Genomic DNA, 23,493 nt, shown 5'->3' with positions numbered 1-23,493 from the left:
CCCCCATACCTCAACTTTTCTCTTTTCACTGGGGGTTGAGTAAGATGGGGTAGAGATACAGTATATATATTCAGCCTTGGGGAATCTTTCTGCTTGCTCAATGGGAGAAAGCAGATTTCTCATGGTGAGATATCTGCTTGAACTGCAGGAAGTGTGAATGCAAATCAGTAGATTCATTTGGATTATATCAATCTGATAATCTGGGTGCCCAATAATAATTGGGCTCCTTTCCTTAAAGGAAATGCTAAGGATGCCTAGAGTTCTGTAGATTATTTTGGACTTGAATGTTGTCATGGTTCTCTGGAAATCTGGAAATCCTGAAGCTCTCCCCTCCCACCCCTACCCCCTGCTTCCTCCTCCCTCCCACCCTCCCCCCCCCCCTTTGAACTCAACCTTGCCTAAGCCTTGCCAAAGCCCTAACCCATACAAGTAATTATTCTATTGATTTATTGTAAATAAGTACCCTGCCATAATTTATAATTTTAGAACCTAGTTATAGTTATGTTCTTTTTTTCTTATATTGCTCAATTATTGATTGTTACTCTCTCTCCTCCTGCCCTATCCTTTCTCGCTGCTCTTGCCCTGCCCCTCTCTCACCCTCTTCTTGCCTGCTCCCCCTTCCCCCCCCCCCCCTGTTCATTGTAATTTTCTGCCTGCCTCAGTTTTTTGTAAACCGGCATGATATGTCCTATGAATGTCGGTATATTAAAAGTTTCATAAATAAATAAATAAATCTACAGCAGTATTTAGATTACAATAAGTCTAGTTTTTGTTGATTTTGATATTTTAGGACCAAATATACAAGAGGGTTTGCCAGTTTTCTATCTGTTGGGAAAAAAATGCTCCTAACATCTGGTTCTCTTTTTATTTAAAAACAGAGCTGTGGAAGATGTGAGAGTGAGGAAGTGATTCCTTTCAGCTCCCGGGCCCCATTTCTTAATCCAAACACATATAGATCCTACAGTCATCCACTGAGAGAGCCATTGTGGACATTGCTAGAAACGTTAAAATTCACAGAATCAGCTTTTGTGATTATATTAATCCACAGCAGGGAACTTAACTTTGAAATCGTCAGCTCAGTATGCTGTGGCGATCAAAAAGCAAACAATGTTAGGAATTATTAAGAAGAGAGTGGCAAATAAAACAATAGATGTGATAATGCCTCTGTATCGCTCCATGGTGAGACATACAAATTACAAACTGTGTAGTTAACTCGAGCAAAGACATTTCAGAGCTATATTTTTATTTATTTATTTATTTATTTATTTATTTATTATTTTTATTATACCGAGTTTCATGATAGGAATCACATCAACCCGGTTTACAATTAACAATGTGAGTAAAGGCAGAGAGTAACAAAGTAAAGAACATTTCCCAATACAAGAACAAATATAGTATGAAACTTAACAAATATTATAACAATATTTTGGATGTGAGAAAGTTACAAAAAACATGGAAAAATAACTTGGATATGAAAGGGGAGGAATTGTAGAACGACTATAAGCATTTTAACCAGCTGTATCAATTAATAAATATGTATAATATTATAAAATGTAGATGTGTAGCAAAATGATTAGATAAGATATTGTTGTGAAGTATAATAAAATGTTGCTGTGACTGCGTGTGAAGTTAGTGGGATTTTTTTTTTTTTTTTTTTTACAGTTCCTAACTTTTGTGTTTATGCTGATGATGAGTGGGGAATTTAATCCAGATCTGGGAAAGCTTTTTTAAAAAGCCAAGTTTTTAGTCTTTTCCTAAAAGTTGGAGCGCATGGTTCTTGTCTTAAGTCCGGTGGGATGGAGTTCCAAAGGATTGGACCTGCTGATGAGAGAGCTCTTGAGCTGTAGGATTTATGATGGTAGGTTTTGGCATGTGGAACCTGTAGTGATTCTTTGTAGTGTTCCCTGATGGGTCTGTCTGATGTGTGTTTTTTAAAAGGGATTTGTAGGTCCAGTTGAGTGTGTTGATGGATGTTCTTGTAGATAATCATGATGGTTTTATACATAATTCTGAAGTGGATCGGTAACCAATGAAGGTCTTTGAGGATGGGGGAGATGTGGTCGATTTTCCTGGAGTTTGTGAGGATTCTGGCTGCTGTGTTCTGTACCATTTGTAGAGGCTTGGTGTAGGAAGCTGGGAGGCCTAGTAGAAGAGAATTGCAATAATCTAGTTTGGAGAAGATTATTGCTTGCAGGATTGATCTAAAGTCATGCGCGTGGAAAAGTGGCTTTATTCTTTTCAGGATATGTAATTTGTGGAAGCAGTCTTTGGTAGTTCTGTTAATGAATGGTTTGAGGCTAAGACGATTATCTAAGAAGGCTCCTAGATCTCTTACATGGGTGGTTTGTAGGAGTGTTGGAGGCTTTGCAAGTGTATTGTTGTTTTCAGGTGCTATAAGGAGATATTCCGTTTTCGACGCATTGAGGACTAGGTTTAGGCTGTTGAGGAGGTGTTTGATTTCTAGTAAGCAATTGTCCCAGTATTCCATTGTTATCGAGATTGATTCTTTTAAAGGGATCACAATCTGTACGTCGTCAGCGAAGAGGAAGTGTTTCAGGTTTAATTTTGTGAGTAATTGACAAAGTGGTAGAAGGTATATATTAAATAGAGTGGGTGACAGGGAAGAACCTTGTGGCTTGCAAATACTATTAACAACTTTACAAGGGTACACCTAAGGAGATAGATGACATTAGCTCTGTGAAGCTTCCCAAACTTTCGTTGTCCCAACTGGATAATCTGAATATGCCTTTTAGAATCTCTGAGATTCAAAAGGTAATAAAAGAGGCTAAATTATTGAAAGCCCCAGGTACTAATGGGCTCCCTGCAGAATTCTACAAAATATTGGGAAGGGAAATATTTTGAAAATTAACCACTTTAGGTCAGTTTCCTTACACGCCTAACAAAGCCACTATTGTAGTGTTGCCAAAAACAGGCAGAGAGACTTAATGCATCTGGAATCATACAGACCAATTTCATTATTAAATTTTGATGTACAAATTATAGCAAAAGTCATGGCAGATTAGCTAGGGTCCTCCCCAAATTGATAGGTATGGATCAGGCAGAGTTTGTAAAAGGTTGCTGCACAGCAATCAACATATGATACATTCTGGCTTCAATTGCCACTAGCAAGAAGAAAGATTTGCCATTAATGCTACTAAGCTTCGATGCAGAAAAAGTGTTCAATAGGCTAGAGTGGGACTTTGTTTGAAGCCTTAAATACTTTTGGACTTAAATAATTTTCTATACAGGTCATAAAGACTCTTTATAATGCTCCTAAAAGCAGCAGTATTAATGGTTTTTTGTCAACTGAAATTGATCTCAGTCAGGAAACTAGGCAAAGTTGTCCTCTGTCACCATTACGGTATGTGTTATCTTTAGAACCCCTTTTACAGAAAATAAGCGATAATATGGATTAGGGATGTGAATCGTTTTTTGACGATTTAAAATATCGTCCGATATATTTTAAATCATCAAAAATCGTTAGGGCCACGATACAATACCAATTCCCCCGATTTATCGTCAAAAAATCGTAAATCGGGGGAAGGGGGAGGGCAGGAAAACCGGCACACTAAAACCCCCTAAAACCCACCCCCGACCCTTTAAATTAAATCCCCCACCCTCCCGAACCCCCCCCCCCAAATGCCTTAAATTACCCTGGGGTCCAGCGGCGGTCCATAGCTAAATCGGGGGAAGGGGGAGGGCAGGAAAACCGGCACACTAAATCCCCCTAAAACCCACCCCCGGCCCTTTAAATTAAATCCCCCCCCCCCAAATGCCTTAAAGTACCCTGGGGTCCAGCGGCGGTCCGAAACGGGCCGAAAACCGGCACACTAAATCCCCCCCCTCCCAAATGCCTTAAAGTACCCTGGGGTCCCGCGGCGGTCCGAAACGGGCTCCTGCTGTTGAAGCGTGTTGTCTTCAGCCGGCGCCATTTTGCAAAATGGCCGCCGCAAAATGGCGGCGGCCATAGACCAACACGATTCGACCGCAGGAGGTCGCTTCCGGACCCCCGCTGGACTTTTGGCAAGTCTTGTGGGGGTCAGGAGGCCCCCCCAAGCTGGCCAAAAGTCTCTGGGGGTCCAGCGGGCGTCCGGGAGCGATCTCCTGCCGCGAATCGTTTTCCGTACGGATAATGGCGCCGGCAGGAGATCGACTGCAGGAGGTCGTTCAGCGGAGGTCCGGAACCCTCGCTGAACGACCTCCTGCAGTCGATCTCCTGCCGGCGCCATTATCCGTACGGAAAACGATTTGCGGCAGGAGATCGCTCCCGGACGCCCGCTGGACCCCCAGAGACTTTTGGCCAGCTTGGGGGGGCCTCCTGACCCCCACAAGACTTGCCAAAAGTCCAGCGGGGGTCCGGAAGCGACCTCCTGCGGTCGAATCGTGTTGGTCTATGGCCGCCGCCATTTTGCGGCGGCCATTTTGCAAAATGGCGCCGGCTGAAGACAACACGCTTCAACAGCAGGAGCCCGTTACGGACCGCCGCTGGACCCCAGGGTACTTTAAGGCATTTGGGGGGGTTCGGGAGGGGGGGGGGATTTAATTTAAAGGGTCGGGGGTGGGTTTTAGGGGGATTTAGTGTGCCGGTTTTCCTGCCCTCCCCCTTCCCCCGATTTAGCTATGGACCGCCGCTGGATCCCAGGGTAATTTAAGGCATTTGGGGGTGGGGGATTTAATTTAAAGGGTCGGGGGTGGGTTTTAGTGTGCCGGTTCACGATTTTAACGATTTTCACGATATTCTAAACACCCAAACGGCAACGATACGATTCCCTCCCCCTCCCAGCCGAAATCGATCGTTAAGACGATCGAGGACACGATTCACATCTCTAATATGGATATTAAGGGACAACCAGTGGGAAACTCAGTCTCACATACTTTTAAGTTAGCTGTATTTGCAGTCGACATTCTGACCCATATTTCTGTCCCCATGAGTTCTTTGGCAGCATTATTAAAAGAATTTGCCATCTGTGGACAATTAGCAGACCACGACCTTAATTTGGATAAATCAGAAGCACTGCCAATACAAGAGCAAGTCCGTCACTTATAGGGGTCCAATTTTCGGATGACATGGACTGCACGTTCTTTCAAATATGTGGGAATTATTCTTCATAGAGATCTTTCCCAGCTGTACTCAGTCAATTTCTCAAAATTTTAGATTTTTCCACTAAAGCTTTATTGAAAACATGGGCAAACTTTCCCCTAACATTAGCAGGCAGAGTAAGGCTATTTCAAATGATAATTTTACCTAAATGGTTATATTTATTTCAAACCCTTCCATGCCATGTACCGAGAAGAAATATGAGTAGATTGGATAATATTTTGAGGAAATATCTTTGGAAAGGAGTTAAACCTAGACTAGCCCTAGCAAAGCTGGTGGGGTAATTGGGGGGGAAAAGGGAGAATTGGCCTGGCTAATTTGAAACTTTATAACATAGCTTGCATTCTTAGACATATATGGGATTGGATCCAAGAGTCGAGATATTATACAAGCTTATTTCTCCCCTTTGCACCCAGCTATCTTTTACATGCACCACTGGCAGTCTTGCCCCCGCATATTAAGAACAACTCTTTGAATGCATTGGTCAAAACATGGAGATATTTCTCCTATGTTACAACTGTCAAGCAAAGTATTTGTTTTTGCCACTTCAAGGCAACAAAGCCTTTCTACCGGTGACACAATCAGTGGTGTGGTTTTTGTTGTTTGTTTTTTGGGTTGTTTTTTTTACAGTGGGCTGCTAAAGGCTTGAGAAATATTTCACATTTTTTTGATGAAGTGGGACATTTATACAGTCATTGAAATTGAATGAATGGGAGCAAGAAAATAGGTCGTTACTATTAGACTTGTTTGATATTTCTGATCCATCTAGACATAACAATCTCTTTCTGGTATAGGCTGTTGATAAATAAGGTGGCACCTGAAAATTATAAGTTGATTTTAACTGTTTGGGAAAAGAATTGTGGATTATTTTTACTTAAGAATATATTAAATTGTTCAAAAGAATAAGATCACTTACCTGTAATGTTAATCTTCAGGAACTGCAATACAAATTCTTGATGTGATACTATATCTTATAGCATAGAGCATTTATTATGCACCTGTCTGATACAGGTCATTGTAAATAATGTGGTACAGCAACAGGGACCTTGGGACATTGCTTTTGGAGTTGTCCAGGGATTGCCTCATACTGATGTTGCTTAGTGAGAGATGTTTCTGCATCCACGGGTGTTTTATTACCGTTTACTGCTAAATTACTTCTTTTTTTGATGTTTTTTCAAATGTTGAGTTTACGGATTCTTATCAGAAAGTGTGGGTATGCAAAATACTGTTAATAGCAAAGAAATGTATTTTACAATGTTGGCTTGCAACAGAACTTCCAGTGACAACACTCTGGAAGAATCAAGTCTATCAGCTTTATGTGTTCAAAAAATACATAGAAAGCATGGATGTCTTCAAGAACAAGGAAGACTTCCTACGTATTTGGGACCTATACATACAATCATTGTCCCCCATGAGTGCAAAGTCTAATCTTGAATGATTTTTAATTCTGAATTTTCAGTCTCTACTGTCAATAGATCTCTTACTGCTATGATCTGCTTAGGGGAAGGGAGTTGGGGGGGGGGGGGTGGAGATTGTTGGGGGTAACAGTATTACTGTGCTACTTGTTGGCTGAACTGGATAATGGAAAGAGTTCACCAGTGATCCAGTACTGTTTTGTTTATTTGAAACAAACAAAAAGATTTTACCATAAAAACAGAGCTCTTAATGGCATGTAAGGACTGGAGTTTATTGTCCAAGGGTTTGTGTTCTCTGGGGATATCCAGGCTAGTTATCACTTTCCCTTTTTCTTCAGGCAATGCTGCTTTAATAAGGGCAGTATGCTCCTGGTTGAATGATTTTTCAATAGAGGTCTCCATTGACTATCTTTAGCTTTATGCATTTTTAAATGACAGATATTTTATAGTTGATGTGTTAACATTTGTTCTCCAATTTAATGCATGATTTGTGAGATTTGACAGATAAAAGTGATCTGATTTCTAGTAATGTTTTAAAATATAGCAACAGCCTTTGAACAGGACTAAAAAAATGCAAAGATGGCTTGTTTGCGCTCAGACATATTTCTTTACCTTTTTAAATCATTTTTATACCCACTTGATGTACTTTTCCGTGCTTTGGAATGTAAATCTCTCAAAATGTTTTCTTCATACACAGGTTATGATGAGTTCACCATTCGCCACGAAAGCACTAGCTTGTGCCTGAAAGCACAGGAATCACAGATAGTGGCAGCAGATTGTGGGAAGCACACTGATGTCTTTTTGTTGTGGAAGTGGATATCCAAGCATCGTCTCTTTAACCTGGGATCCCAGCAGTGCCTTGGACTGGATATTACCAAACCCACAAATTCTCTGAGCTTGTTTCCATGTGATTTGCAACTAACATTGTGGTGGCGATGTTATGATGCTTTATTGTACAGTGCATCTCACTATAAGCTGACTTTAAAGAGTGGAACTGTGAATGTAGGAATAGATGCAAATGATACTTGGAGGAAAGGTGACTCTCAAGAGAATGTTTGTCAGCATCCTTACCATGGTAAGCATATATATATATATATATTTTTTTTTTTTATTTTTTTTTAAATGAGAAATTTCTCCTCTTTTATATTCCCTCCAGTCATTGCAGCAACAGTCCTTAGCTGGGGGTCATGCACTAGGGCACCTTTTGGAACTTTGTACTCATGTTCATTAGGTGTTGCCATTGCACAATGACTATGAACCTCTTTCTGCCCTAGTCCATGTTGAGTGCATTCCCAGTCTAGCTGACAAGGAGAGCAGAAGATCTGAGCTGAGAATCAAGCCCATGTTCTTCTATCATAGCAGCACGCAATAATGCCACATGACATCCTGAAATGTCTTGTGATAGTGTTGTGTTTTTGCTAGTTCTGCATTATTTCACTCCAATTTTGTTGTTGTATAAATAGATTTCCACCAAAAGCAAATGTGGCTTTCCTCATCATCTGGCCAGACCAGTCCAGACTTGTGGGATTTGTCTCTCCTACCAGCCGGTGGAGGCAGAGAGTGAAAATTTTACACTGTGTCCCTCTTCCCTATATAGTTTTGCTAGAGCAGGGGAAGTAGCTGGTAATCCTCTGACTCCAGCAAACGGTAGGAGTCTGGTCTAGTTCAGCAGGAAAGTTAAGTGGGCTCCTGGGGCAATAGCCTGTGACAGCTTCAGTCACCCAGTGGTAGCTAGAACTGGGATGACGGTCTTTGTGGCAGATCTTCCTTCCCTGGGTATCAGGGTCTCTTTGGAGCTTGAGATTCCCTGCTTTAAAAAGACAGCAAAAAGGTAAAGCTTTTCAATTTCAATGAATTTAAAAATACTGCAGGAACATGGTGAGTGGAGCAGAGTCTCCAAGCCTATGGCATAGATGGCCCCTCTTTGGTTTCTCCCGCGGGTAACCCAAAAAGAAATAAGTATGAAAAGGGGGAGGAAATGCAGAAGATGCTGGGCATGCTGGCAGCCTTTCATTGCTGGCTTCTCCTGCAATGTCTTTGATGTTGGTGAGGCCTGCAGGAGGGATCTGGAGCCCAGTGCTGTGGAGGAAGGAATGGTGCAGCAGAAGGCAAAGGAGCCCCGTGCTAGTACGGCTGCCCTGTTCCCTATGTTATTGCTGTCTAGGAATGCAGCTGAGTGTCAATCCCACTACTCATCTGCTGCATCAGAATTATGGCGTGCAGGTCAGTGAGAGGAGCAAGATTCAAAGGAACCTTAAGACACTAGGGCAAAGGTTCCCAACTCTGTCCAGGGACCCCCCAGCCAGTCAGGTTTTCGGGATATCCACAATGAATTTGCATAAGAGAAAATTTGCATGCACTGCCTCCATAACATGCACATTTTCTCTCATGAATATTCATTGTGGATATCCCGAAAACCCGACAGGCTGGGGGGTCCCCAGGAGAGGGTTGGGAACCACTGCACTAGGGGACAGCAGTTTTCTGTGGAGGTTTTGCTATTAAGCACAAATCTTATTGTGAGATGAAAGGTAAGAAGAGGGAAAGAATCTTCTCAGGAACCCACCTCTGGAACAGAACCCATGGCTGAAGAGGCTCTCGGCTGGAATCAGGGCAGGAATCTCCAATAAGGAAGTCATTGCTGTCCCTCTATACCAACAACGACCCAGGAGAAAAAGGGATAACTGAGTGGGACTCATGGGAGGAAGCAGAGGAGGGGAGCTGACCTCTTCAGCTGGAGAGAATTCAGCTATGAGGTTATTTAGAAGAGGAACTGAGAGCTCTCACTGTAAGAGTTTCATAGGCTTTGAGGCTGACTGAAAATAAGTCAAACGATGTGACACTTAAAAGTTATCCTGTGCTGACAGGGATAAAGAAGCCTATCAAGTCATTTCCCATACATCCAGCTATCCAGAATATGATTGGGGCCAAAAGATCTTCATTCAAAAATTGGAAGAAGGATCCATCAGAAGAAAATAGGATAAAGCAAAAGCATTGGCAAGTTAAATATGAGAAAATGTTAAGACAGGCTATGAGAGAATTTGAAAAGAAGTTTGCCGTAGAGGCAAAAACTCATAATAAGAACTTCTTTAAATATATCCAAAGCAGAAAGCCTGTGAGGGAGTCGATTGGACTGTTGAAGATTGAGAACTTAAAGGGGCAATTAGGGAACATAAGGCCATCACAGAAAGTGTTATGAGTCAGGAGGTGGACCCCTGTTCCGAGGTAGAGTCAGCGCTACCCAAAAGGGAGTCAACCCTCTTAGGTCTCTACCATCGGAGGGCAAGGCCTGATGATGCAGACGTTGAATGAAGACTTCACCCTGGAAGCTCGTGATCCCCCCAGGAGGAGCCCGTAGGGACCCAGCCACTGGGACTTAGGAGACTCCCTGAAGACTGAAGGTTGGTCTGGATGCAGGCGCCTCCTGCATGTCATGGATTCCAGATGGCTGGCGCCTCCAGCAGGTCGTAATCAGTCCAGGAGTGAGAGTCAAAGAATAGTCTAGAGCCGGTCCAAGGGTCGAATTCAAGAGGAGGGTCGTAAGCCGGTCCTGGAGCAAGTCTGGAGAGTGGTCTGAAGCCAGTCCAGGAGTAAACCAGGAGAAGGGTCAGAAGCCGTTCCAGGATCAAGCCAAGAGAAGCACGAAAGCCGGTCTGACGGTCAAAAGCCAAGAATCAATCCAACGGGGAGAAGGAGCAGAAGCAGGACAAAGAGCAAAACAAAACCAGGATCACGGAACTTAGGAACAAACCCAGCAAGGTGCCTCAATACCAAGGCAAGGTCTGAGGAGCAGACCTTGCCTTAAATACCCAAGTCGAGGGAGGAGTAGACAGGAAGGAGCCATGACAATTTCCTGTCATGGCCTCTTTAAATTAATTCTTCAGCCGCGCGCACGGCTCTAGCAGCCTGAAGGGGGAGGAGTCAGCCTGGCCGAGCAGGATCCATGTGGCCAGGCTCAGCAGTGGCAGCGGCTGCGCAGGAAGTGTCAGAGAAGGCTGCCTGCACCAGCAGGAGCCCTGGAGTAGGACTGAAGCTGCCTGCCAGTACCTGGCCCCGATCACGGACCGCTGCAGCCAGCGGCCAAGATCATGGCAGCATCTGAGGCATTTCGCTGCCTCGGGTGAGGAGCCGGGCCCGGTCGTGGACCACCGCGACCGGCGGCCATAACAGAAAGAGTAAACAATTTCTTTGCTTCGGTGTTTACTGAAGAGGATGTTGGGGAGATATCCGTTCTGGAGAAGGTTTTCATGGGTGATGATTCAAATGAACTGAACCAAATCATTGGTGAACCTGGAAGATGTGGTAGGCCTGATCGACATACTGAAAAGTAGTAAATCATCTGGACCAGATGGTATACACCCCAGAATTCTGAAAGAACCAAAAAAATGAAACTTCAGACCTATTTCAATTAATTTGTAACATATTATTAAAATCATCCATTGTACCTGAAGATTGAAAGATAGCCATGTAACCCCGATTATTTAAAAAGAGATCCAAGGGTGATCTGGGAAACTATAGACCGGTGAGCCTGACTTCAGTGCTGGGAAAAAATCATTGAAACTGTTTATAAAGAATAAAATCACTAAACAAATAGACATGGTATGATAGGACACAGCTAGCATGGTTTTACCTAATCTCCTACATTTTTTTTTGAAGAAATGAATAAACATGTGGACAAAGGTGAACCGGTAGAAGTGGTATACTTGAATTTTCAGAAGATATTCGACAAAGTCCCGCATGAGAGGCTTCTAAGAAAACAACTAAAATTGTCATGGGATAGGAGGTGATGTCCTTTTGTGGACTGCAAGCTGTTTAAAAGACAAGAAACAAATATGATTAAATGGTATGTTTTCACAGTGGAAAAAGGTAAACCGTGGAGTGCCTCAGGGATCTGTACTTGGACCGGTGCTTTTTAATATATTTTTAAAGGATTTGGAAAGGGGTATGACAAGTGAGGTTATCAAATTTGCGGATGACACAAAATTATGCAGAGTAGTTAAATGTCAAGCAGATTGTGATAAATTGCAAGAGGACATTGCGAGACTGGAAGATTGGGCTTCCAAATGGCAGATGACATTTAACATGGACAAGTGCAAAATGATGCATATAGGAAAAACATAACCGTTGCTGTAGTTACATGATATTAGGATTTACCACCCAGGAAAGAGATCTAGGCATCATAGTGGATAATACATTGAAATCATTGTCTCAGTGTGCTGTGGCGATCAAAAAAGCAAACAGAATGTTAGGAATTATTAGGAAGGGAATGGCAAATAAAAGGATGGATGTCACAATGCCTCTGTATTGCTCCATGGTGAGATCACATCTTGAATACTGTATGCGCATCTCAAAAAAAGATATAGTTGCACTGGAGACAGTGCAGAGAAGGGTGACCATAATAAGGGGCATGGAATGGCTGCCCTATGAGGAAAGACTAAAAAAAGGGCTGTTCAATTTGGAGAAGAGACGACTGGGGGGTATATGATATAGGTCTACAAAATCATGAAAGGACTTGAACACGTTAATGTATATCAGTTATTTACGCTCTCAGGTAATAGAAGGACCAGGAGGCACTCCATGGAGTTAACAAGTAGCTCATTTTAAAACAAATCAAAATTCTTTTTCACTCAGAGTATAATTAAGCTCTGGATTTCATTGCCAGAGGCTGTGGTTACAGCAGTTAGTGTAACTGGGTTTAAAAAAGGTTTGGATAAGTTCCTAGAGGAAAAATTCATAAACTGCTATTAATTAATAAGCAATAGTAGCTTGAAGTTTATTTAATGTTTGGATACTTGCCAGGTACTTGTAACTTGGATTGGCCACTGTTGGAAACAGGATACTGGGCTTGATGGACCCTTGGTCTGACCCAGTATGGTATATCTTATGTTCTTACAAGTTGGTCAGCCCAGACTTGGTGCTAAGATTTTAAAAGTCTATGGAAGCTTTGTATCCACTCCAACAGAATGAGCGAGAATGCTTCATTAGAATACCAAAGGTGGATGCCTCTGTAATGGCAGTCACACGGAAGACTACTATTCCAATTGAGGGAGGCATAACACTGAAGGACCCTCAGTACAGAAAGGTGGAAACCCTGGTCGCCGCATCTCAAAAAAGATATAATTGCGATAGAGAAGGGCAACAAAAATGATAAAGGGGATGGAAAGCTCCCCTATGAGGAAAGGCTGAAGAGATTAGGGCTGTTCAGCTTGGAGAAGAGACGGCTGAGGGGGGGATATGATAGAGGTCTTTAAGATCATGAGAGGTCTTGAACGAGTAGATGTGAATCGGTTATTTACACTTTCGGATACTCGAAGGGCTAGGGGGCATTCCATGAAGTTAGCAAGTAACACATTTAAGACTAATCGGAGAAAATTATTTTTCACTCAACGCACAGTTAAGCTCTGGAATTTGTTGGCAGAGGATGTGGTTAGTGCAGTTTGTGTAGCTGGGTTCAAAAAAGGTTTGGATAAGTTCTTGGAGGAGAAGTCCATTAACGACTATTAATCAAGTTTACTTAGGGAATAGCCACTGCTATTAATTGCATCAGTAGTATGGGATCTTCTTGGTGTTTGGGTAATTGCCAGGTTCTTGTGGCCTGGTTTGGCCTCTGTTGGAAACAGGATGCTGGACTTGATGGATCCTTGGTCTGACCCAGCATGGCAATTTCTTATGTTCTTATGAGCTTCAGGTGGTGGTATGTGGGGATTATGTAGACCGAGCAATGATTTGCTGGATCCAATAATCTGTCAGAGATGGAGAAGTAAGTTTTGGAGACAGGTAATGAAGAGAGCCCACCTGGAATCAGGGGTAGCATTTTTATCCAGTACCATATATGATCTAATTAGAATGTCATGTAAGCAGGTGGAGACATTGGTGATAGCCAGTTTTAAGTAAACTGCCTTTGAGAGGGTGCCTGCTCTTTTGGAAAGAGCTAGAACAATTGGTAAAGTATTTAGAGGGATGGAAGCCTCAGAGGATAGGTCCAGAGGCACTGTTAGAAGAAGCTTCCCTAGAAATCACCTGAGAAACATCAGGCAATGCAAGCCAAGCAGACTCTATAAAATCCAGAGGACAAGACTACCCAGAAAGGACAGCCAGACTATATAGGGAAGAGGCACATCACTGCAAACATTTTGCAGTCTGTCTTCATCTGCTGGTGAGTGGGACAAATACCATGAGTCTGGACTAGTCTGGCAGGATGCAAGGAAAGGATAATAACAGGCAAGATTCTAATTTCACCATTTGTGGCATTGTGCTCTTTGTAAGTTTGAGTGTTTACTTTTTATAATATTTCCCGAGATCTCATAGGATCATGCTGGATTGGGCTGATATACTAATGAACAAAGTGCATCATGCAATGTGTTAAGTATATTGTTGATTACTGTCAGTACTACATTTTCAGCTCCATATACAAGTGATTTTCTATACGGTGCAGGAGTGGTAGGAAGACCTGGTCTGTAATCGGCAAATATAATTTATTTATTTATTTATTTATTTATTTACGGGTTTTTTTATATACCGAGGCACGTTTGCAAAACATCACCTCGGTTCACAATGTAACATAACTGAGCAACAGGCTTTACAATAATAACGTTTTTTAACAGGGAGGGGGTAAACATGGACAGGAGTAGATGATATGAGAATTATATACAAATATACATGTTAGTTTTTACAAGGGCGTTCATCAATGTAATAAGGGTAATTAGCAGGGGAAAGTAATAAGGGAGGGGAGGGGGAGTATATTCACAGTGGGTGGGAGGGGGGAGAGTAGGTAGAAAGGGCAAGAGTCAGGTAGAAAGGGCAAGAGTCAGGTAGAAAGGGCAGAGTAAGTATTAGACACTGTGTAATATGAGGCAAAGAACTGCCTAAACTCTGAAAGCTTGATTTTTAAACACTTGTTTTGCTGGCACGTATCTTCTGTAGAAAGGGGACTTATGGACCTCAAAAGATGAGCCTTGGACAAGCTGGCCAGTTCTACTTTTCAGTAAATGTTTCTTTAGATGGGAGATCCACCATGTCAGAAAAGGTTTGAATCTGTTCCTGAATGTCCACAAACTGTGTAATTTTATTCATAGCTAGTTTGAAGACATTTACTAAACTAGCACTATGTGTGACTAAAGAGAATAGATGTCTGATTTAAAAGAAACACAAATATAGTGTTGTACATTTAATGTTCCAAAGGCTGTTTCCTGCTGCAGGGGTTTTTACTTTGACATAAAAGAAAATAGATAAAATCAATGTTGTGTAACTAACCAGGAATACCAACATGGAGGGATTGTCAGAACATTACGCCAAGTAGCTTTGGATATAGCAAGAGATACTATATAATGGTAGACAGCATACATAAGACGTTATACACAAAGAAAGGGACATTGTAATCCTAAAGACTTTTGGGCCGATACAGTAAAGTGCGCTCCAGCGGAGCACACTGTTACCCCGCGTTTGGCCACGTGTTTTCGATGCATTATTTTTACCCCTTATGCAGTAAGGAGTAATAGTGCGTCGAAAACGCTTGGCCAAGCCCCCCCCCCCCCCCCCCCGAAACTAATAGCACCCGCAACATGCAAATACATGTTGATGGGCCTATTAGTCATTCCCACGTGATACAGAAAGCAAAATGTGCAGCGAAGCCACACATTTTAATTTCGGCCGGCACCGGGAAAGTGTACAGAAAAGCAGAAAAAAACTGCTTTTTTGTATACCCTCCAACTTAATATCATAGCGATATTAAGTCGGAGGCCCCAAAAATAAAAAAAAAATAAAAAATCTGCCCACGTCCCGTGGGATTGAAGACGGACGCTCAATTTTGCCGGCGTCCGTTTTCCGAACCCGTGGCTATCAGCGGGCTCGAGAACTGACGCTGGTAAAATTGAGCGTCGGCTGTCAAACCCGCTGTCAGACGCCGCTTCTGTCAAAAAGGAGGCTTTTAGGATGCGCTAGTGTCCCAATTACCTCCTTTTACCGCGGGCAATCATTTACATTAATTTATTTACTGGATCGCGCACCCAGAAGAGTGGCCTGGGCGTGCGCCCGCTCTCCCACAAAGTTTTCTGTATTGGCCTGTTTGTAAGATAAGTGACCTAACCTTTCAGTTCTAAAGCTGTGAGAAAAATACAAATTTCACTTTGTCAGTATTCAGCAAAATTATTCACAGCAAGAAGAATGTGGCAAAAGCAATGTTTCTTAGCATCCAGATAGATGAATTCCAAATCAATATGTTATGAACCTCTATCAGCAGATGGAACAGAGCAAAGCTGACATCGCAGTATATATATTCCTACAGTGACAGCCTGCCAGTATTCTCCATCTCCAGCAGATAGTGGACATGCATTCCCTATTGGGGATTGCTTCAAGTTTTAGAAGGAAAAAGAAGGAAATTTAATTCACCCCACTCTCCTGCAGCGTTATCAAATGGTCCTACCTCAGTTGAGAATTTGTGATCTCGTGGTCCTTCAGATGAGTGCCTTGATCCCATAGCTGGTTTTGTCAGGCAGCGTGGACTTAGCAGTTAAAACAGCTGAAAGGCTGCAGGTGCAGGAAGTCGAACACGACGATCATGGTATTGTTATGTGTGTTTTGGTGGATCCTTGGGTGCTGTGGAGATGACCACACCCATGGGGAGGAGCCCCATGAGGAGCCACAGCAATGGGTTAGACTCGTACAACACAAACACACAGAAATATTCTTTATTTTAACAGCTTGATGATAGCCAGCAGATGGCAGTAGTGAGGCAGTCAGTAGTTGCAGTCCCAGGGACCTCTGCAGAGGGAGCCCTTCTCTCCCAGATGACGTCAGGAGATTCCGCAGCAGGTCTCCCAAAGAGGAGATACTGTGGATGAGATAGACTGAGAGTTTAGTGTACTCACTAGGTATTGCTGTTGATATGCGATTCCACCAGATAAGATGTAGAGGGTACAGGCACCGAGGCAGGGAGAGCAGGCCCTCGAGGAGCAAGTACTTGTTCCCTGAAAGGCACCTGAAATAAAGCAGAGGGCCCCCGAGGAGCGGGTACCCAGGTTAGCAATAACCCCGTAGGGCAGAGAGAGAGCTTCCTGTGGCAGCAGGAAGCAGCAGAGTAGCGGAGACAGGAACGGATTCGAGTCCTTGCTAACTCGGGGAGCTAGCAAATGAATGAAGGTAATATACTCAGATGGTGTGACATTAGCATGAGGGAACGCCTTCGAGGTTTGCACCAAGGGTGGTACAAAGACGTGGGTTGCGCACATGCACCCTAGTAGGTACCTGGGAGGAGCAATGGTGGGAGGCTGCACCATAGCCGTTCCGGGGACGCCAGAGAGGTCGGCTTGTACACCAAGCGGTAGCCATCTTGCCCAGGTAAACGGGAGGAGCCAAGATTAAGGTGAGGCAAGCGGGGCGAAGCCATCGAAGACTGACAGACGCAACAGGTATATGCCCCCTCTCCCTGCAGCCGGAGACAGTGTCTGTACTCAGCTGGAACAGGCTGAGCTCAGGTAAAGCTTAAAAAAATAAAATAAATAAGACAGGAGGGTTTTTTGTAGGGCTTTCACCTTCCTTCGGTCTCTGTGCTTAGCATGCCATTCCAATGTTTGTTGCTGCTGCTGAGGGAGTTTAAGGGACATGCGTAGCCTGGCGGGTTGAGCAGCCCTTTTGGGCTAAGCCCAGCTCTTATGCTTTTCTCTGTGCGTGGCATGGTAGGCCACAGTGGCGTTTTCGCGCACTTTTTTCCTGCGCGTTAGGCTGCCCTTTTCAGACTGGTCAGTTCATGCTAGTGCATCTGGCTGTGCATTCAGTTTTTGGACATTTAACTGGATGTCTGCTTGGGCGTCCAGGTGCTAGCGGCGTCTGTGTTAGGCGCGTGCTTACCTGTACGCACAATTTGAGTTGCATTGGTTGTGCGCCTAAGTTTTGGGACACCTACGTTTGGGACTCATATTTTTCATTGTGAATTCAGCTGGAAGCACACCTTTCAGTTGTCTGTTAAGCGTACTGACAGACTGATGGTGCCTATAACTAAGAAAGCTAAATGCCTTTCCCTCTGTGCTGCCTGTCATATTCAGGCATCTCAGCCTGGCATTCCCTCTAACTTGTGCCAGCGCTGCTTAGAGGCTCAGGGAGAATTACCTTCATCTGATTTTACTAAGCCTGGTTCTTCCCAACCTGTTGAGGGCCTGGGTAAAGACATGTCAGGAGGAGTACCTGACCTTGGAACTCCCTTATCTGGTTCATCAGCGAGAGAAGGTAGCTCAGGCACAGCACAGGTGGCTTCTGGTTTTGGCATGGATTCTTTTGCCTTTTCTTGGGAATTTTTTCAAGGATTGCAATCCTCAGGTGCAATCCTCAGCACCAGCCAATCTTGCCAAGTCAGAGTCACAGGTGGTGACCTCTCACTTGCCCGGTACTACTGTTAAGCGCCGAAGTATACCTGGATCAGCAGCAGGTCTTCCCGATAGGAATCCAGATGGCATGGATGATGAGGCCGATCTTTACTCTCTGGAGGATGGGGAAATTCCTCCAGGATTGGAACCATATAGGACTATGTTGCAGTTGTTACTGGCTCAGATTTCCCAGACATTAAACATGCTTGGAGTACCTGGGGCTGATTCCATGTCTGAGCCAAGAAATTCCCATTTTGGTTTCTTTGCGTAAAGCCTCTTGTTTTTTCCCTATTATGGAGGTCTTTCAAGAATTGATTGATCTTGAGTGGGGCACGCCAGAGGCTAATTTCAAATGGGATTGAGTCTTGGAAAGGCTGAACCCCTTGGATCCGGTGGCATTTTCCAAAAGTGGATGCACTTGTTTGTGCCATCTCCAAGTGGATGACTGTCCCACTGGAGGGAGGAGCTGCCTTGAAGGATGCGCACAATAGAAGGATTGATCCATCCTTAAGCAAGCATTTGAAGCAGTGGCAATGACCTTATTGTTCTTTGGCTTATTCTTGTTTACTTCTCTCTCAGGAGGTCGATGAATCTGGAATTCCAGGGAAGTCATGAAGCCATCAGCCACCTTTTTGGCAGATGCGGGCTGCAATTTAGTCCACACCTCAGCCAGAGGGGTGGCTTTAGTAATAGTGGCCAGGTGTCACTTATGGCTGAGAAATTGGTTGGACTATGCGATCTCTTAGGCTACTTTATGAAATTGCTCTTTAAAGGCTTGCTCTTGTTTGGGAGCGAATTGGAGAAACTGGCCAATAAGTGGAGTGAGTCCCCAGTTCCTCGGTTGCCAGAGGATAGGAAGCAGATGCTCAATTCCTTTGGTGTGAGAAGTTATGCTAGGGGATCCAGTTGTTTTTGACCCTACAGAGGAGCAACCTTTCAGAGGACTCTAATTTTTGGTAGGTCTCAGTCCTTTAATCCCAGACAGCCCAGACGGGGTGCAGGCTCTGGTAGCAGAACTTCACGAGCCTCCCAATGAAGGTTTGCTGACCCTCCCCTGGGAACAGGAGATAAGGAGTCACCTCTCTTTATCAGAGGTGGGTCAAAATCTCATCAGACCAGTGGGTCCTGGAGGTGATACGAGAGGGATATGTGCTGGAGTTTTGCAATTTTCCTCGTGTTAATGGTGATTCCCTGCCACTCCACTGCCGCCTTCTGTAGAGAGTGTACCTTCTCAAGGCTCCTCAGTCTGAGGACTGTGGTTCCAGTGCTCACATCGCAATAGAATATGGGTTGATATTCCACTTATTTCGTTGTGCCCAAGAAGGAGGGCTCCTTTCATTCCATCCTGGTCCTCAAAGAAGTCAACCGTCATTTGCGGATGACTCATTTTTGCATGGAAACATTGCGCCCAGTGGTAATGGCCATGCAGTCAGGAATTTCTGACTTCCTTGGATCTATCCGAGGCATACCTGCATATTACCATCTGACTAGAGCACCAATGTTTTTCTGCAATTCGTGGTTTTAGGATGTCATTATCAGTTTCAAGCGCTGCCTTTTGGTCTGGCCATCGCACCCAGAACTTTTTCCAAGGTTATGGTGGTGATGGTGGTGATGGTGGCAGGGTTGAGATCCTGGGGAACCCGTACTTGGATGACTGGCTGATTCGGACCAAGAATCTGGAAGAGAGCCGACTGGTGATGTGTAAGGGGATCTTGTTGTGAGAGCTCAGTTGGGTGGTGAAACTGGCCAAGCGCAGTCATCATCCATCTCAGTTACTAGAGTATCTGGATGTTTGATTCAACATGAAGTAGGGCAGGACTTTCTGCTGGAGGGTCATATTCAGAAGTTGGCACAGGTGCGTCTGATGAATACAATACTCCCGACAACGTGGTTCTATCTATAGGTGCTCGGTTTGATGGTGGCAACCCTGGAACTGGTGCCGTGGGTGAGGGCTCATATGTGTCCTCTTCAGCATTCCTTGCTGTCTTGTTGGAGCCCACAGTCTCAGGACTATTCGATTCAGCTTCACCTGCCAATGGAGGTCTGCTCTCAACTAAAGTGGTGGTTACAAGTGGATCATCTAAGAAAGGGAGTTTCCCTAAAATCACCAGACTGGTTTGCACTCACGACAGATGAGAGCCTTCGGGGTGCTGAAGTGCCGAAGAGTCTCTCTGGAACATCAAGCGGCTGGAAGCTTGAGCAGTTCGGTTGGCATGCTTACAGTTTGGCGACAGGTTGCAGGGTCGAACAATGCAACAACAGTGGCTTACATCAATCGGCAGGGAGGAACCAAGAGTCAGCAAGTCTCACAGGAAATCAACTTATGGAATGGGCGGAAGTGCATCTTCAGGAGATCTCAGCTTCGCACAGTGCAGGAAAAGATAATGTAAGAGTGGACTTTCTCAGTAGGCAGTCTGGACCCAGGAGAATGGGTATTGTCAAATGAGGTATTTCACCTGATAGTGGACCTGCTGGTGACTTCTCGCACTGCAAGGGTTCCTCAATTCTTCAGTCGCAGGAGAGATCCGAAGTCATTGGGCATCAATGTTCTCATGCAGGACTGGCCGGAGGACAAGTTGCTGTATGCCTTTTCCCTGTGGCCTATGTTGGGCAGAATGGTTCAGAGGGTTGAGAGTCACAGAGGGTTGGTGCTTTTGGTGGGACTAGATTGGCCCAGGAAGCCATGATATGTGGATCTGCGAAGGTTCCTGGTAGATTCTCCTTCTGGTTTCCGATTCACAGGGATCTGTTGTGGCAGGGGCCTGTTCTTCACGAAGAGCTCTTGCCTGTTTTAGGGGTCAGGTGAATGGTAGTCCCTTGTTGGCTTACTCAGATGTGACCTGTTCCTTGAAAAGAGTGAAATATCTTTGTTCTCCCTTGCAGATACCGATGCCCTTGTGGAGTCTAAATCTGGTTTTGAATTTCTTGGCGGGTTCTACTTTTCCACCATTGCGTAACCTTTCCTTGAGGTTGCTGACCTTGAAAACAGTGTTTCTTGTGGCAATTTGTTCTGTGTAAAGAATATCTGAGCTGCAGGCCTTGTCTTGCAGGGAGCTGTTCCATCAAGTGACTCCAAGGGCGATTCAGCTGTATGCTGTTCCTTCCTTTTTGCCTAAAGTGGACTCGGATTTTCCCTTGAATCAGTCCATTTCCCTGCTGTCTCTGGATAGGGAAAGAGATGCAGAGGAATATCGCCTGCTGCAACCCTTGGATGTCAAGAGACATATTATGAGGTATCTGGAGGTTTCTAAACCTTTCCAGAAGACTGATCACCTATTTGTCCTCCATGATGAAAGTAGACAGGGTGAACCGGCTTCAAGGGCTACAATAGATCACTGAATTAAGGAGGTAGTCACAGCTGCATATATGGATGCTGAAAAGCCATTACCTAGTTAGGTTAGGGCTCAGGCAATGTCGTGGGCGGAAGTTAGATTGTTGTCTCCCATCGACATTTGCCGAGCTGTGACATGGTCCTCCTTATACACCTTTTCCAGGTATTATCATCTGGATGTGCAGGTCTGGGAGGACGCAACTTTTGCATATGTGGTTTTTACTGGATGGCGGGCAGCCTCTCGCCCTATTCAGGAGTAGCTTGGGTACATTCCACTGGTTCTGAATTCATCTGTCTGGATGCTAAGAAATGAGAAATTACTACTTACCTGATAATTTCCTTTTCTTTAGACCAGACAGATGAATTCAGCTTCCTGCCCTTGGCTCCCGAATGATTGTGCTATGGTCCTCCTGCGAGGCTACATTTTTTTCAGGGGTTACTGGTAAATGTTAGTCCAGTCCCTAGACTAGTGTTAATACTTTTTGTCTGAGCTCAGTGTTTTCCTGTTGGCTAAGTACTGAAATGGTTATCTGTTATTAATCAAGTTTTTGCTAGTCTATCCATAGTTGGCTTTTGAAGAGAACACTGGCAGGCTGATATCACTGCAGGAGTATATATTTATTTTATTTATTTATTTAAATAATTTATATACCGGAGGTTCCTGTATAATATACATATCACCCCGGTTTACATAGAACAGTAACAATCGCTACATTTAGCGGTTTACATAGAACAGGATTAAAACAACAAAGTTTTACATTGAGCAAAAGACGTAAACAAGTTTTAACATTGAAACAAACGAAGTAAGCTTTTCTCTGTCTCCATCTGCTGGTAGAAGTGCATAACCCACTTGTTCTGAATTCATCTGTCGGGTCTAAAGAAATGGAAATTATCAGGTATGTAGTAATTTCTCATTTTGGGTTTGGGTTTTTTTTCCAACCTCTTAAAACCAAACAATTATTAAAGCAATGTATTAATCTGTTGATCAAGGAGTAACAAAAAAAAAACAATTAGGTAAAAAGTTCTTAAAAACTAACAGGACCATGTTTTGGCAAATTGCCTGCATCAGGGGATTATTCAGACAAAAATGAAAATAAATAAAGCACTAAAGCGCACAACACAAAAGACAGATGAGACTTAACTAAACCAAAAGCGTATCAAAAGACCACTGGATTGGGGGTGTATTACCTGGCCAGTTACCCTCTTACATTTGGTGAAAGTAAAGGACAGATATTCCCAAATCTGAAGTCTAAAATAAACATCCTTATCAGCATGAGAATAACTTCTGTCCAAATCATCCCAGGCAGAGATGTAGAGGATTAGCAAACCTAAAAAATTTGTATGTGAAAGATGCAAAGATCATTACCAAGATTTAAAGGGGTGGGAACATGATTATTTGCAACTGAAAAATGTCCTAATTTTTAAAAAACTGAACTTCATATCATTGGGACCAATGATTATAGATTTGGGGGCTGTGAAGTGTCTTGCTAAGCCCTTGGTTTTTGAGAAGAGGGTGTACTAAAGCCTGCTTGAGCCAAATGATAAAGAATGAACTCGCTGGCATCATTTCTCAACAGCTTAAAGTAGTAGGGTGAGGGTTAAAGGGATGTTAGAATCTGTTTATAAGATATTTAATCAGACATTATGGATTTTAAAAATGTATCTTTCTTTATTTCAGAGATCTATACCAGAGATGGAAATGCCCATGGAAAGCCATGCGAGTTTCCGTTCCGATATAAGGGCAAACTATTTCATGACTGTATTAGTGATGAAAGAGTTGAAAATGGTGAATGGTGTGCCACAACATTTGACTATGATTCTGATGAAAAATGGGGAACATGTTTAAAACCAGGCATGTACCATTAGAATTGAAAAGGAATTTTGTTTTATGCATTTTCTAGTGTTTTGGATAAATTGTCTGCATCTTATCACACTAAATATGAATGTTATCTGTTTTAATTTGAAAATGGAACAAGCAGATCATATGATTGTTATTCCTCCCTTTGAGCACATCTGTGAAAGGGCAAGTTAAAATTGGGAAAAATAAAATATTTGAATTTGCATTTATCCCCAAGGCTTTCTTCATGCAATACTTCAGGTTTGTTTTTTTTCTTGTTGTTTTTTGAGTATCCCTTTTTCTAACTAATGTTTCAGAACCTTTGAATTTTCCTTCAAGGTAGCACTTAGATTTGGCAGGTGACTTCATGCTGTAGGTACCTCATTTTCAGAATCCTAAATTTTGGGTCTTACAGACTTCATGTTCTTACCTTTTCACCCCCTTATCCACATAAAAAT

At 43.4% G+C, this 23,493-nt stretch overlaps 1 protein-coding gene across 1 annotated transcript in view; it reads left to right on the top strand.

Annotated features, from left to right (window-relative positions):
• The window catches only part of LY75 (lymphocyte antigen 75), a 397,255-nt gene that overhangs the window by 61,186 nt on the left and 312,576 nt on the right, over positions 1-23,493 (top strand). Inside the window, exons 2-3 of the mRNA XM_029605582.1 lie at positions 7,211-7,588; positions 22,877-23,050. Of these exons, the coding sequence (XP_029461442.1) occupies positions 7,211-7,588; positions 22,877-23,050 (552 nt within the window). The remainder of the gene's footprint in view (positions 1-7,210; positions 7,589-22,876; positions 23,051-23,493) is intronic.

The sequence above is a fragment of the Rhinatrema bivittatum genome, chromosome 6 (assembly GCF_901001135.1).
Source record: "Rhinatrema bivittatum chromosome 6, aRhiBiv1.1, whole genome shotgun sequence".
Lineage (NCBI taxonomy): Eukaryota > Metazoa > Chordata > Amphibia > Gymnophiona > Rhinatrematidae > Rhinatrema > Rhinatrema bivittatum.
This window is presented reverse-complemented; position numbering and strand designations above follow the sequence as displayed.